Below are 16,347 nucleotides of genomic sequence, written 5' to 3'. Positions count from 1 at the left end.
ACACTGATTGGTCGATATTATGTATGAGGAATACATTTTGGTAAGTCGTAGCCTACTGTATCTTTCAACAGTGTTCGTGTTTTTTTTACTATTAGTAGAGATCGGTTCACATGCGCTAGGGATCTGTCGTATAACATTTACAAGCGCCAAAGCGTAATAAAATTGACAGAATCTGAGAGCTGAGATTTTTTTATATCATAACTAACCTGGGGTGCGTTTCCCGAAAGCATCGTTAGCCAACTATGGTCGCAAGTTCCCTCGTTACCAATAGAGTTCAATGGACATTGCGATGAACTTGCGACCATAGTTGGCCAACGATGCTTTCGGGAAACGCACCCCTGCTCTGTCTAGTCTGTCGGTCTCCGTGTCCTCTTTGCTTCGCGATTTTTCTGTGCGTGAGAAAATGGATGTGTGGCGTGAGAGCGTGTGAAAAGTGTCAATTGCGTGTGTCTCACGGTGAATGCGTGAGAGTTGGCAGCTCTGATTACATTGGCGCTAGCTTGGTCAACATCAGCGAATGCTCGTGAGCTTAGAATTATAAGGTTCTATCTCCGTTTAGGGTAGTTCTGAGATATTGAGCATCAAAGTTTTTACATCCCAGCTGGCAAAACTGTTATGCAGTATAACCTACTATTATAGCTCAACAAGACCCTACAGGTATTTTGAGGATAGAATATCAAAATCCTGGCACATTTGGAAATGGGATTTTTTAAGATGGCCCAAATGGAGATAGAACCTTATAATTCTGAGAGCTCTGATTCTGTTTGGAATTATAAGGTTCTATCTCCACTTTTACAAATAAAACCACATTTCAAAGAATAAATGTATATAACCATTGATTTTAATCAATTTATATATTTATAATACAAGCACACAGCTTGTAGTATATAATATAATATAATAGTATAGTATACATCAAAGCCAAGCAAGTTTTATTTGTTTTCTTTCTTTCAATGTTCTTTATTTTCAAAGAACATGGACATGGATCCTGATGCATCCGGCCACCCCCACCCCCTCTGTGCTCTGAAACATTTAAAAAAATAAAAGATGGATTAGTTAGAAAGAAAGAAAGAAAGAAAGATTAGTTAGAAAGATGGATTAGTTAAAAAGAAAGAAAGAAAGAAAGAAAGATGGAATAGTTAGAAAGAAAGATAGATTAGTTAGAAAGAAAGAAAGAAAGATGGATTAGTTAGAAAGAAAGAAAGAAAGAAAGAAAGAAAGATTAGTTAGAAAGAAAGATAGATTAGTTAGAAAGAAAGAAAGAAAGAAAGATGGATGGATTAGTTAGAAAGAAAGAAAGATTAGTTAGAAAGAAAGAAAGATTAGTTAGAAAGAAAGAAAGAAAGAAAGAAAGAAAGATGGATTAGTTAGAAAGAAAGATAGATTAGTTAGGAAGAAAGAAAGATGGATTAGTTAGAAAGAAAGAAAGAAAGAAAGAAAGAAAGAAAGAAAGATGGATTAGTTAGAAAGAAAGAAAGATTAGTTAGAAAGATAGAAAGATGGATTAGTTAAAAAGAAAGAAAGAAAGAAAGAACGATGGATTAGTTAGAAAGAAAGATAGATTAGTTAAAAAGAAAGAAAGAAAGAAAGAAAGATGGATTAGTTAGAAAGAAAGAAAGAAAGATGGATTAGTTAGAAAGAAAGAAAGAAAGAAAGATTAGTTAGAAAGATAGATTAGTTAGAAAGAGAGAAAGAAAGAAAGAAAGAAAGAGAAAAAAAGAAAGAAAGAAAGAAAGAAAGAAAGAAAGAAAGATGGATGGATTAGTTAGAAAGAAAGATGGATTAGTTAGAAAGAAAGATAGATTAGTTAGGAAGAAAGAAAGATGGATTAGTTAGAAAGAAAGAAAGAAAGAAAGAAAGAAAGAAAGAAAGAAAGAAAGAAAGGATTAGTTAGAAAGAAAGGATTAGTTATGTAGCCGGTCAATTTAGGCATTTGAGTTTTATTTTTTTAATTTTTTTATGTGTAATAAGAAATGTAGTATAAACTGTTAACTTCAGCAAAACTTGTTTTCAATGTACTATTTTCAATGGTTCCAATCGAGAGTTCCTATCAATTGTTGTATGTGGGGCCTTAATTAGTGGGACACCTACGGGAACTGTATCGCTTCTCCTCTAAACATTCGCGCTCAGACGCATGGTGTATGCAGACGGGGAAGCGGAGGTAGTTTTTCTCTCTCCTATTTGTCTTGTATTAACTGATCTTCTGTAATGAAATCACTTTATTTATGACGTCAAAACACTGTTAAGAGGTTAAGAGGTTATGTCATAATGTGTATCACTGTGATTCGATTATTTTCTTTGTAAGTTGCTCTTTTAACCGTGTTAAAGTTAGAGCCTCATTTTCACGTGCGTCTTTCAATGCAGGAATGAGAGAGTAGGCCTTCTGCTATGTCCCTAAGGCCGGTGACACACTGGCTGCGTGGCGTTTCTTTTGCGTGTCAGCTGCGTGGCGTTTTCCATGTCTTTGCACACCAGAAGCGTGTCTGACGCGGCGCTGCTGCTGCTAGGTGACATATGATAAGCCTCATTGGTGATATATTCGACATATGGGGAGAGAGTTGTGGAAGGCCTATATTTCATGTTAAACATAAATATATAGCAGCAAAGGCAACGTCGGCAGTGTTGACGGCAAAATAGGCAACATAATATTTCGTTCTGTATTGACAGGTGCAGTATTTGAAAATCGATAATATTTTTTTAAATTGCATTTATATTTGCATTTATGTCAAACCCTAGACACTTTCAAACATCAAAATGACATTTATTAATATGTATTCGTGTCAAAATGTCATATAAACATCTTTTCCTATTCAATTTTGCATGGAAACGCTTCCAAGACGCTTGCGTGTCGCGTGAAAAATAGGTGTCGGTTCTATTTCTAGCATGCACGCGTTTTCCGCGCGGCTCTAGCCGCGCCTGAGACGCGCGTGTCACGCAGGCAGTGTGCAAGCTCTAACCTGTTAACATGGGAGCCGAAATAAAAACGGACACGCCACGCAGCTGAGACGCTCACGCCACGCATCCAGTGTGTCACCGGCCTAATGGTGCGTTCACACCGGACACGAATAGCGCGTCAGGCGCGAGTGATTTCAATGTCAAGTCAATGCAAAGACGCGTTAGGCCGGTGACACACTGGATGCGTGAATTGAATAGGAAAAGATGTTTATATGACATTTTGACACGAATACATATTAATAAATGTCATTTTGATGTTTGAAAGTGTCTAGGGTTTGACAAATGCAAATATAAATGCAATTTTAAAAAAATATTATTGATTTTCAAATACTGCACCTGTCAATACAGAACGAAATATTCTATAGCCTATATTGCCGTCAACACTGCCGACGTTGTCTTTGCTGCTATATATTTATGTTTAACATGAAGTATAGGCCTTCCACAACTCTCTCCCCATATGTCAAATATATCACCAATGAGGCTTATCATATGTCACCTAGCAGCAGCAGCGCCGCGTCAGACACGCTTCTGGTGTGCAAAGACATGGAAAACGCCACGCACACGCCACGCAGCTGACACGCAACAGAAACGCCACGCTCACGCCACGCAGCCAGTGTGTCACCGGCCTAAGCGCGTTAAGCGCGAATGATTTTATTAGTGCTATTTGTGCATTCACGCGTTTGACGCGAATTCGCGTCTGCTGCCCGAGTTGAAAAATCTGAACTTCTGCGTCAATTCGCGCCGCGTTAACCAATCAGGAGCCTGCTTGCTTCACATGGCATAAAGTGACATAGCATTACAAACTCCCGCTCGAAGTCATTCATTCCAAATGGAGGAGAAACTGATTCTTGCTGTGAGTGGTCACCCAGAGTTGTATGACTCAAGTTCGTACTTTTATAGAGACAGGAACAAAAAGGACCTCGCTTGGAAGAAAATTAGTGAGGAGATTGTACAACCTGGTAAGTTGTAAGATATACAAATTTCACTTTTGAGTCACGTTATTGACCTACTAACTTAACCAGCTAGCAAGCTGCCGTGCTGCTAGTTTACAACTATTTTCTCACTTTTTAGCTACTGTTAATTTTCATGTTTTTCTATGTATAGGTCTGTTATATCCAGACAATTCTGTTGTTTAAATTCATTTTTAAACCTTCACTGTGATGTAACTTAATGTTACAAATTTCACTTTTGAGTCACGTTATTGACCTACTAATTTACAACTATTTTCCCGCAAATATACAACTACTTTTCACTAACAAGATAATGTGTTTATTCAGAGGATGTCTGCCGCAAAAAGTGGAAAAGCCTCAGGGACACGTACCTGAAGGAGAAGAGGAAGGAGATGGAGAAGAGGAGTGGGTCGGCAGCAGGGTCTGGGAAGAGGTGGAAGTTTTCTCAGATCTTGGGATTCCTCGACCCCTTCGTCACTCCACGAGAAACGACGAGTAACATGGAGGGGGTCGAGGCCCCACCTCGAGGACCAGGGACACCAAGAACAAACAGGGGAGACAGTGACAGGTGTGTTTCCAATAAAGACATATTACAAGGCATATATGTTGTCATGTTTACAGATGAAAAAATTTAATCTCTCTGAGTATTGTTACCAATGTGTTGTATTAACATTTAATATTGTCTTGACAGAGCCATATCAGAGAGAGGGTGGTCAAAGAACCCCCCCTTCTTCTCCTGTCTCCCCAGTCCCTGGTCCCTCAGTCCCTGCTGCTGAACCTAGAGGTGTGTGAAGGCAATAGTACAAACAATATTTCAACATGTTACATGCACAAAACATTAGTCCCCTTACTAATAATCATTGTTTTTTGTAAATGCAGACACAAATCCATTGCAGTCTATGCAACCAATCATCTGCATACATTTTATATGTCACACACACAGGCACAGTTATTATTATTCTCACAATATCCAGACAATTCTGTTGTTTAAATTTCTATTTTTTTATTTTCACAGGCCAACAGAGGAGGAGAGCTCCGTGAGCGGTCACCGGATGGTCCGTCGGAGGTGGAGCAGCGACTTCTTGCGCTCCTGTCGCAACCTCCGACGTTTTTCTGTTTTTTGTTTTTCTGTTTGTATTATTTATTTTATATAATTGGCCTTAATAAATTATTTTACAATCTGACTAAATGCCTGGTGTGGTTCTATGCACAACAAAGCAAATCTTGTGTCACATAACTTGTTTTTTAATATACGAGATGTATTAATTTAGTATTTAATGTTATTTATTCCAATATCTAAATATAGATTATATGAAACATCATTGTAATGTAAAGACAACCAACAAAAAAAAAGAAGAAAGGTTCATTACTTTTGGAGGCTGGCTCCATTTATTTTTTAAAACATAAATCATTTTACCTTGTATACAAACATGGAAAACCTGTAATTTTGAAAAGGTTAGTCAGAGTTTAAACTTAATACATGTGCATGTTGTGGACCTGACAGCCTGGAACTGAGGCTGACAACCTGGAAAAAAAAATACTAAATTGTATTGTAAAAAATTGTAAACTTGTAAAATTGTAAATTGTAAACTGTTTTTAGAAAAACATGCTCTTTATAGGTTTGTGGGTGGCTCTTAAAAGAGCCGTTTTGGGGAAGTCATGAGGAGGACTTCAAATGCTACTCCGTCGGCTGCCATGGTACTGCTCCCTCCGCCGAGAAGTGTTCCATGAAAACCTCCCACACCTGGAGTGCCTCTCTGGATGAGTTGTTGGCTGCAACTCGACCCAGACCTGGCAGCCGCTCCTCTCCAGCATGCCCCGCGCCCCTCACAGCAGGTGCCTCTCTCCCTTCTGAATACCGCATGAAGTTGTGGAGAACACACGTCGCCTTCACACACTTCTCCGCAACTTCAGGGTGGACCTCGATGAGGCGGCGGTACATCCTCCACTGTGAGGAGAGGATGCCAAAGGCGTTCTCAACCACCAGCCTGGCTCTGGAGAGGCGGTAATTGAAGACACGCCTCTCTGAAGGAAGCGTGCGTCCAGGGAAGGGCCGCATGAGGTTCCTCCGCAGCGGGAACGCCTCATCAGCCACGAAGACATGGGGCTGGGGTCCTCTGTCTTCAGCACCAGGTAGAGGGTGGTCAGGAGGCAGATGAAGAGTGCCAGCCCGGAGAGCCTGTCCGAAGGCAGAGTTTGCCAGAATCCCACCGTCACTACCCCCCAACATCGATCACCCGGAAGCGATACTTCGCATCCACAACTGCAAGCAGAACGATGGAGAACGTTCCCTTGTAGTTGTGGAACTGGGATCCTGAGTTGGGGGGTGCCTTGATAACCACATGCTTCCCATCCACGCACAGAGGGAAGTTCCACCGCTCCTGAAATCCCTCTGCGATGGACCTCCAGTCTTCGGTGGTGGGCACAGCCATGTAGTCCTCCACAAGGCAGTCCCAGATGGCAGTCACTACCTGGGCGACGATCTGGCACACAGTGGAGACACCAACCCAGTAGCTGGACGCTATCGTCCTGAATGAGTCCCCAGTGGCAAGAAACCAAGAAAACATTGTTATAAATATTGTTAAAAGTACACTTGTAGTTACATATTAAACTATACAATCAACAGGAATACTATTAAATGGTTTATGGTATATTAAAATGCCAATAATCAAGCACAACATATAGACAATAATCAAGCACTACATATTGCTTACAGATAGAGATATTTAATTTCTAGGTTAATGTCTAGGTTATAGCAGTTAACTCAGTATCACTAGAAAGATCACTGTGTTTATACAGAGAAACATGACAGTATCACGTCTGCCAAGAGAATCATTTCTAGGTTAATGTCTAGGTTATAGCAGTTAGCTCAGTATCACTAGAAAGATCACTGTGTTTATACAAAGAAACATGACAGTATCACGTCTGCCAAGAGAATAATATCTAGGTTAATGTCTAGGTTATAGCAGTTAACTCAGTATCACTAGAAAGAGCGCCAAAAGTGGTATCTGTACCACAGTTTAAAAAAAACATTGACAGCATATGTTAGTTGGTGTCCTGGAGGGTGATCCTCGCTCCGATGCGGGACAGCAGGTCATCGAACTGGGCGCGGGACAGGCGGAAGTACCGCTGAAAGCGGCCGTCATCCAGGCGCAGCTCCTGGAGCAAATGATGAAACTCGCCGAACTGGGTTCGCCTCCGAAGGGTCTGGTGGACCCAAATACGGCGACGGTGATCCCTACGCCGCTGTTCTGCTCTCCAAAGCAAATGCAGAGCGGTGACTCTCTCGATAAATGACCGATCAACAACAGACATCTTGTAAAAAGATGGCCGCCAACGGGGTTCGAAACTTTTGCCTCTGACGCGCGTAAATTTCGCTTCAAACTTTTGATTTTACGCGCGTCAATTTCGCTCTTGACGCGCTAATGCACACAAAGTGGTCAAGCGTATAACTAGACGCGGCAGGCGCGAATTTGACGCGCTATTCGCGTCCGGTGTGAACGCACAGTAATAGGGCTTGGGCGTCGTGACGTCATACTTGGCGTGGCGGCCATGTTGATGGCCTCGCGAATGTAAACATACAGCAAGTCGAACGAGGAGAAGCAGAGTTGGGAGAAAGAAAAAAGATGTTAAAATCCTGAAAAGGATGTGGAATTTACCGGGATACGTTCGGGAAACCAGGGACCAGTATGTGGACAAATTTTCCTGTAAAATATCCCGTATTTTAATACCTTACTCTCTCATAACATTAATGTTAGCCCTTCCATCGGACCTGTCAGTCTCTGTAACGTTACTATTGTCCTGTTGCTACCCCCTTGCCCTTCCAGCGAAACAGATGTTTTCAAAGCATCGTTTTGCTTACTTGAAGGCAACCTTAGCGTGATATTGGCCTTTTTAAGATAACAACGTGGTTGTTGTGAGAGCACGATTTCACGCCAATCTGTAAGCAAAGTCACGTTAGATCTAGCTTAACAACTCGCTTAGTTAATGCTGCAGTTTTGTAAATTTTGCGAATTTTTGCTGTCAGCAGAGGGATAGCAACAGAAAGATGAATGTTGAAATTTTCATTTTTCGGGATATTTTATAGGAAAATACTAAAACGGGAAGACAGCGGGAAAAGAGCTCAAATGCGTGAGAAACAGTGGTGGAATGTAACAAAGTATTTGTACTTCGTTACTGTACGTACATTTTTACGTATCTATACTTAAGTAAAAAAAATAATGCATACTTATACTTTTACTCAAGTAGATTTTTCAGCAATTATCTGTACTTTGTACTCCACTACATTATTAAAATGCGTGTCGTTACATCCTTCCGAATCTTGCATAAAAATTTTTTGGTCGACTGACGTTTTGGCGTTGCTGGCCAATGCACGTTGAAACAGATCGGAGATCTGATTGGTCAAAGAACTCAAGCGCTCAGCGCGCGTTTTGAAACAACAAAAGCGGAACTGATGTAAATCGAAGAAAAGGACACGGTGGACACCAAATATCAAACATGGACGAAGAGCCAACAACGTCGACTGAGCTTGAGCCTGTGCCCTGCAGCTCTGATTCTGAGAGACATCCCTGGCCTTATTTAAGCAAGTTATTTGAATTTAAAGGTTCAAAGAATGACTCCTGGCGTTTTCAATGTGTCAAGTGCCTACCTCAACGCAAAGAACTGTTGGCGTTTAAAAACTCCCCTTCAAATTTGAAGAAACATATAGAGGTAAGACATGCAATGCTAGTTATTAATATTTAAGTTACAAACTTGCTATGACATGGTGCTATGACTGTTATAGAAAAACGGATGTCAACGTAACAAAAATATCACACCAGTATAATATTTGTTTGACGTAAGTTAGTGGTACCCTAACAGGGCAACTTCATATATATATTTAGCAATTTAGCGCGAAAGTATATGCGAATATCAAACCAATTTTACCCGTGTGATATGCTTGGTTGTAAGTGTCAGTAGCTTGTCTTTTTAGTCTAAAGATGTAATCACGTTGGTTTCGCGTTTCAGTGCCCCATACACTGTGGTTTTGTATTAACGTAAATGTAAAATCCTGTAACTTTAGGGTCCAAACTCTTAGTTTAACATGGCAAATACAGTAGCTTTTTGCTTGTGTGGTACTTACATGTTGCCAGTCATAACAAAGTAATATGCTAGTAAGATGTAAGGTTAGTGTTTGCACTTGCACTTAACTAGTAGTGGTTTAGATTAATTCTTGAACCCTTAAAAAATATTTTACATTATGTTGTGAGATTTATTTTGGTTGTAGATTGACTATATTACTAAATACTAATACTACTAATGCTAAACGTGTATTAATTCTGTTGTCACTATCTTTTATAGAGAAAGCACAGACCACTTCTGAAGGAGTACTTGGCAGCAACTTCTTCTAAAAAGAAGGGGACATTGTTTGCTGATGGAGGTTCTTCAATAAAGCAGCGAAAACTTGAGGACATCAAAGCACCTCAGAAGACCATAGACCTTGCAGTGGTTAACTTTATTGTCCAGGGTTTGCACCCTTTTGGAGTAGTAGAACAGACTGGGTTTGTTGATTTAATACATTGTACTCAACCTGATTACACAGTCATGTCACGTACAACATTGAGAGAGAGAATTGATAAGTGCACAAAGCAAATGAAAGAAAAATTGAAGAATGCAATGCAGACTGTTAAGTATATCGCCACGACTACAGACTGTTGGACAGCTCATAGGCAAAGTTTCATTGGGGTTACTGCCCACTGGATAGAGCCAGATACCCTAGAAAGAAAGTCTGTGGCTCTGGCTTGTAAAAGGCTGAAAGGGACACATTCTTATGATGTGTTAGCCAGTGCACTTAATGATATTCACAGTGAGTATAACATCCGTGAAAAAATTGTTAGGACCACAACAGATAATGCCTCAAACTTTATTAAGGCCTTCCGAGTTTATGCATGTGAAGATGAAGGAAGTTCAATTGAAGATGAGAGTAAAGGTGTGAATGACATTGAAGAGGAGGATGCAGAAGAGGAGACAGAGGGTGTTGAAGTGGAAGTGTCACGGTGTGACAAAAGCCAGATAAAGAGAGAAAGTAAAATCCTCGTGAAGGCAGTATTATTTGGAGACCTCTGGTGGATGGTCGTCTCATCACACCGCGAAATCTGCTGCCATGGCAGCGAGGCCAATTGCCTGATTGACAACAGGTGAGGAGAATTACAGAGAGTGTTGTGAGAGGAACGTGCATTAAGATGGGGCTTTAAAAAGAGAGAGGAAACAGACGGTCGGTGTGGTTCCCCTCCCGTGAGATACTGTGTTCTGTCGGCGGGTTGTTTATATTTGAAGCTGGACTGTGAAGCAGGGCGAAGATTGAAGCCGAGAAATGGACATGAGAGAGTGAAGTTTTGTCAATGAGATCTAGGGGATATCGTCAACAGTGGGAAAGACGCAAAGTGATGAGTATTTGATCCGTTGTTTATATGCACTGACACTGAAGTGGTGTGGAAAGTCTGGAAAGCGTGTGGCACGAGTGAAGTATTACACCGAGTGAATTAATGATCTGTCTCCAACCTTTGTTCTTCCTGCACTGAATGTGACGATTACTACATCCGTTTGACTGTCTCTGAGAGAAGTGGAGCCCGTGTAGAGACGAGAGTCGATCTGGTGGGAGAAAGACCGGTGGGTGAGTGCTGGCCCGAATGCACGTGTGCGAGTGGAATGCAGTGCCTGAAGTGACGATTCACACGGTTTGTGTTATGGAGTGAAGTTTATCGTGTGGAGAAGTATTAATAGTCTGCTGTGCACTCGCTTCTATAGTCTTTCACCCGCTGTCTCTGAACGGGGTTCGTTACATCCAGCGTCCAACTTACCATTTGAGACAGTCCCACTCTGTGAATGCTGCCGATCCATTAATTCCTGTTACATTGTTGCAGCGTACAGTTGAACTGGAGCGTCTTGCTTAAAGCAATCTTCCTGTCTGGTGGTCTCCACATGTCCCGATCGAAAGCCGCTGCCCTGGTTGGAAAGGAGAGAAGGTAGTACAGATGAATGTTTCATCCACTGTTGAATGGTCAAATCCTGTTGCATTGTTGCAGTGTACAGCTGAACTGGAGCGTCTTGCTTAAAGCATCCTTCCCGTCTGGTGGTCTCCACACGTCCCTATCAAAAGCCGCTGTCTGGTTGGAACGAGAGAAGGTATTGCAGCTGAATGTTTCATTACTGCTGAATGGTCAAATCCTGTTGCATCGATACAGTGTACAGCTGAAGTGGAGTGTCTTGCTTAGAGCATCCTTTCCGTCTGGTGGTCTCCACATGCTTCATCGAAAGTCGCTGTCCTGTTCAGAAAAGGTATTTGAAATGAACGTTTGATATGCTGTTGAATAGTTAAACCCTGCTACCTGGTTACAGTGCACAGCCGAAGTGGAGTGTCCCGCTCAAGTGTCCTCTCCGTCTGGTGGTCTCCAAATGTCCCATTGAAGGCTTGTCCTGTTCAGAAAGAGAGAAGGTATTTCAATTGAACGTTCCATATGCTGTTGGGAAGTTAACTCCTGCTACCTGGTTACAGTGCACAGCCGAAGTGGAGTGTCCCGCTCAAGTGTCCTCTCCGTCTGGTGGTCTCCAAATGTCCCATTGAAGGCTTGTCCTGTTCAGAACGAGAGAAGGTATTTCAATTGAACGTTCCATATGCTGATGGGAAGTTAACTCCTGCTACCTGGTTACAGTGCACAGCCGAAGTGGAGTGTCCCGCTCAAGTGTCCTCTCCGTCTGGTGGTCTCCAAATGTCCCATTGAAGGCTTGTCCTGTTCAGAACGAGAGAAGGTATTTCAATTGAACGTTCCAAATGCTGTTGGGAAGTTAAATCCTGTTACCTGGTTACAGTGTACAGTCAAGTGGAGTGTCTCCCTCAAAGCGTCTTCTCCGCCTGGTGGTCCCCACCTGTCCCTACTGAAAGCCTCCGCCCTGTTCAGAAAGAGAGAAGGTATTTCAATTGAACGTTCCATATGCTGTTGGGAAGTTAAATCCTGTTACCTGGTTACAGTGTACAGTCAAGTGGAGTGTCTCCCTCAAAGCGTCTTCTCCGCCTGGTGGTCCCCACCTGTCCCCACTGAAAGCCTCCGCCCTGCTCAGAAAGAGAGAAGGTATTTCAATTGAACGTTCCATATGCTGTTGGGAAGTTAAATCCTGTTACCTGGTTACAGTGTACAGTCAAGTGGAGTGTCTCCCTCAAGCGTCTTCTCCGCCTGGTGGTCCCCACCTGTCCCCACTGAAAGCCTCCGCCCTGTTCAGAAGGAGAGAAGGTATCACTGTTGAGCGTCGCATCTTGTTGAACCATTGAACCCTGTTGTATTGTTGCAGGGCACAGTCAAAGTGAAGTGTCCTCTTGCCGGGTGGCCTTCCGTGCCCGTGTTGCAAATTGTTGCTGCTGTTCGGAAGGAAGGAGAATAGCCGCGGCACGTGCCTCAATCAAAGTGTCGTCTTGCTGTCCACGGTCCCCTCCTGGCCCGGCCTGCTCGCCACCTGCGCCCCTGTGACCCGTCTGAATTGAGGATCCCCGTCCTCTGGATACTTACCTCTGGGCAGCCTCCGGCACTCGTTCCATCCTCACCACGAGTATTTACCTGGTTCCAGTCCGAATGGGGTCCGAGTAGCCAAGACGTCCTTGTGAGCCCTGTAAAGAGTACTCACCCAGTGACCTACCTGGATGGTGTGTGTCCTCCTTGATTCCTCTCCGACGAGCCGCAGGGTGTTCACGAACGTCCATCTCGCTCCGGTCCAGGGGCCCATCGAATTGCTTCTGGCGACAAGAAGGAAGATTTTAATTAGGACTTTTCAAATTATCTGCTTTTAACTCAATAAAGAAATTGTTATTCCTTTATCCTCTGTCTGCTGTTTGGTTCCTTGACACGCTCCTCGAGGCGGTACCCGGTCTCCAGGGGTGGGTGCAGTCTGGCTTGGCCCACCCCGACCTGTGACAGAAGCTTTGATGGAGGAAGAAGATGAGGGTTCTGAATATCAGCTTCCAAAGCATCACCGTTGTGCCTGTCATGTTCTGAATTTGATCTCAACCGTAGATGCTAGAAAAGCTGAATCAAATGTTATGTACAAGAAGATATCTCGTGCAGCATTTGCCAAGTGCTCAGCTCTTTGGAATAAGAGTGCCCGGTCATCTACAGCTGCAGAGGTTATTGAGAGGGAGTGCAAGCTGCAATTGATCCGTCCAGTTGAGACCAGGTGGAACTCTCTCTTCCTTGCAGTTGAGCGAATACTGAGGATAATTAGGGAAAGTGGAGAAGGAGCAGTCAGAGCAGTGACCATTGCACTTAAAGTCCCAATGTAAGTTTGTCATGGAGCAGATACGTAGTTGTGATGTGGTAGGCTATTGATTGTGTGAAATAATGTTGTTTACTAATGATTTACTCCATTTAATTGAACTGCAATAGTGTAGCCTATGCTTATCATGCTGACATTATGCATGTTCTCACATGGTGTTTTACAGGTTCAGCCCTGCAGAACTTGCTTTCTTGTCTGACTATGCATCAACCATGAACCCAGTCTCTAAGGCACTCAACATATTGCAGGGAGAGGTGGATGTCCACATGGGATGGCTGGTACCCACTATAACGCTCCTAACTGTGAAGCTGGACCGCCTCCAAACTTCATCCAAGTTCTGCCAGCCACTGATCTCTGCTCTTCAGGAAGGAATACAGCAGCGGTTTGGAAAAATGATGAATGACCCAGAACTCATATCTGCTGCAATTTTACTTCCTAAGTTTCGCACATCATGGGCAAGCAATGAAAACTTGCTAAAGTTGGGTAAGTCATTTAAATAATTTCTTTGTCAAGCATTCATTTGTTAATAAAATAATGGGTAGTGGTTCATTTTAACCAATATATGTTATTTTCAAAGCTAACTGGTATTTTAAAAGGCTAGACAGAAATACTCTTCATTCATGTTTGGATTTTTTTTTTTGTGCAGGCATGGACTACATCAAGACACACATGGAGAAAGAGCCAGCCTTATCATCACCTGGTAGCCATTCTGGATCTGAGGAGGAAGACTTTTTTGGCCTTATGAAGGGAAATGTCCACGAAACCACAAAACAGTTGGATGCCTATCTGGCCAACACTTCTACCTCAATGGACATACTCAAGTCAGTGCCCACAGTTTTTAATTTGTCCCTGAAGCTCAACACACCATTGCCCGCATCAGCAGCATGCGAACGAATGTTTAGCACAGCAGGGCACATTTTTTCTGCAAAAAGAGGCAGGCTAGGATCAAAAAGCTTTGAGAACCAAATTTTGTTGAAATTGAACAAAAACTATTGGTAATACTATGCGGAACCAAATACAGTATTATGGCTCTAATACTCTCATGTTCTATAGGGGCATTTTGCCCTTTTGACCTTTGATTGCCTGGCCAAAATTTTTATTTGAAGGTCCTTTGTTTTTAAGTTTCTTATCGTAACATCTGCCTTTATATTGACTTCATTGTTTTTCACATAGATTCGTTTTTTTTTGTCCTGTTAATGTTAGGTTGATCAGAGTTCTAAATAGCAATATTGCTTGCATGTTTTAAGAGAAGCACTCACCCTTGTCAAATTTTGTTTGGTGCTTATTTTTTTCTCATTCTAATGTGTTATACATTATTAGCCTAATGCTTTTGGATTTTCTGTAATCAATGGAGTATAAGCCTCAAATGCAGTTTTGGCTACGTTTTCCCCATGCAGGCCAAGGTAAAGGACTAAAGCAACTGTTGTTGAGCAGAATAAACTGGTCATACAAATTTGATTAAAGTGTTCAGAATAACACTCACCTGTGTACTTTTGAGTTTTTTTTACTGCTCTTAATAGTATAGTAAAAATAAAATAAATTGTATGTCATAATTGGCTTAGCTTAATTATTATTTAATGAGTAATAAGTAAATAACCAGATTTTTACAGTGTGTCAGTATTGCAGAGAGCTTGCACAACAACCCTTTCCAGTACACAATAGAAATTGTTTGTGATTATTACAATTGAACAGCCCAGACATTGAGACAACTGATTGTGTACTTTTACTTAAAAAAATACTTTAAAGTAAATTTAAAAGTATGTACTTAGGACTTTTACTTAAGTAAGATGTTGATGTAGTAATTATACTTTTACTTAAGTATATATTTTGTAGGGTAGTTGTACTTTTACTTAAGTACTAAACTTAAGTACTTCCTCCACCACTGGTGAGAAACCCGGAAAAAACGGGAGGGTTGACAGCTACTAACTACACTTTTTTGCCGATTTTGTCCACATAACGTTACTGGTCCCTGGCTTCCCTATTTAACGTATCCCCGTAAATTCCACATCCTTTTTGGGACTTTAATATCTTTTTTCTTTATTTTCTTTCTCCCAACTCTGCTTCTCCTCGTTCGACTTGCTGTATGTTTACATTTGCGAGGCCATCAACATGGCCGCCACGCCAAGTATGACGTCACGACGCCCAAGCCCTATTGTGCCTCACTACTCTGTTTAAGGTAAGTTTTTTCCATTTGTGATCATTTATTTGACTGTTTACTATGTAATGTGTGAGTTTAACTTGATAGTCGTGTACCTCCAGTAAATACTAGGGCTAATTTCATACTAAATGCCTTGTGGTATATTTTCATACAATGAGACTGTTTGTGTAAAAAAGGAACTTTATTATACACACAGCAGTTCAACAATCAGTTTAAAGTACATTCATATGTGCATTTAAGTGAATTTATAACATGTTTGTATGTTAACCTTCTCAAATGTTTTATTTAATTTCCATTTATGTTTCCTATGAGTGCTGTCCTGTTATGTGGGGTAATTCAGCACCATCATTTACATATGTTAAATGCTATATAATGCCTTTGTTAAACTGTTCGCGCTCAGACGCATGGTGTATGCAGACGGGGAAGTGGATGAATGAGAGAGTAGGCCTTCTGCTATGTCCCTAATTGTGCCTCACTACTCTGTTTAAGGTGAATAAATAACCCCGAGTATCATCACTTCAGTCGTTGTGTGGTCGTGTTTCCATGGTGTCCTGTGGTAACCACTTGAAGTCTGCTACAGTTAGAAAGAAAGGATTAGTTAGAAAGAAAGAAAGAAAGAAAGAAAGAAAGATGGATTAGTTAGAAAGAAAGATGGATTAGTTAGAAAGAAAGAAAGATGGATTAGTAAGAAAGAAAGAAAGAAAGAAAGATAGATAGATAGATAGATAGATTAGTTAGGAAGAAAGAAAGATGGATTAGTTAGAAAGAAAGATGGATTAGTTAGAAAGAAAGAAAGAAGGATTAGTTAGAAAGAAAGAAAGAAAGAAGGATTAGTTAGAAAGAAAGAAGGATTAGTTAGAAAGAAAGGATTGTTAGAAAGAAAGAAAGAAAGATGGATTAGTTAGAAAGAAGGATTAGTTATAAAGACAGAAAGAAAGAAAGATAGATTAGTTAGAAAGAAAGATGGATTAGTTATAAAGAAAT

The 16,347-nt window shown here is 41.4% G+C and overlaps 2 protein-coding genes across 2 annotated transcripts; both read left to right on the top strand.

The window, feature by feature from the left end:
- Positions 1-2,092: 2,092 nt before the first annotated feature.
- Positions 2,093-5,246, top strand: LOC311091585 (uncharacterized protein). The gene is made up of 5 exons (XM_084127574.1): positions 2,093-2,161; positions 3,856-3,914; positions 4,233-4,473; positions 4,597-4,689; positions 4,921-5,246. Exons 1-4 carry the CDS (start codon positions 2,142-2,144, stop codon positions 4,679-4,681), a joined length of 405 nt encoding a protein of 134 aa, XP_083983700.1. The 5' UTR covers positions 2,093-2,141; the 3' UTR covers positions 4,682-4,689; positions 4,921-5,246.
- A 3,156-nt stretch (positions 5,247-8,402) lies between these two features.
- LOC311090384 (zinc finger BED domain-containing protein 4-like) lies at positions 8,403-14,615 on the top strand (the record flags this gene model as incomplete). The annotated part of the gene is made up of 4 exons (XM_084125641.1): positions 8,403-8,615; positions 9,246-9,445; positions 13,372-13,688; positions 13,852-14,615. 4 exons carry the CDS (start codon positions 8,403-8,405, stop codon positions 14,202-14,204), a joined length of 1,083 nt encoding a protein of 360 aa, XP_083981767.1. The 3' UTR covers positions 14,205-14,615.
- Between the last annotated feature and the right edge of the window lie 1,732 nt (positions 14,616-16,347).

The sequence above is a fragment of the Abramis brama genome (genome assembly GCF_963993115.1).
Source record: "Abramis brama genome assembly, chromosome: 10".
Lineage (NCBI taxonomy): Eukaryota > Metazoa > Chordata > Actinopteri > Cypriniformes > Leuciscidae > Abramis > Abramis brama.
Note: the sequence above shows the minus strand (reverse complement) of the source record. Positions and strands in the feature narration are given on the sequence as shown.

Bases quoted from the DNA above. Each gene is read 5' to 3' on its own strand.
- LOC311091585 (XM_084127574.1), top strand. From the start codon at position 2,142: ATGCAGACGGGGAAGCGGAG. The intron at 3,915-4,232 runs GTAAGTTGTAAG...GTGTTTATTCAG, and splicing joins TGAGGAGATTGTACAACCTG to AGGATGTCTGCCGCAAAAAG. The intron at 4,474-4,596 runs GTGTGTTTCCAA...TTGTCTTGACAG, and splicing joins AACAGGGGAGACAGTGACAG to AGCCATATCAGAGAGAGGGT.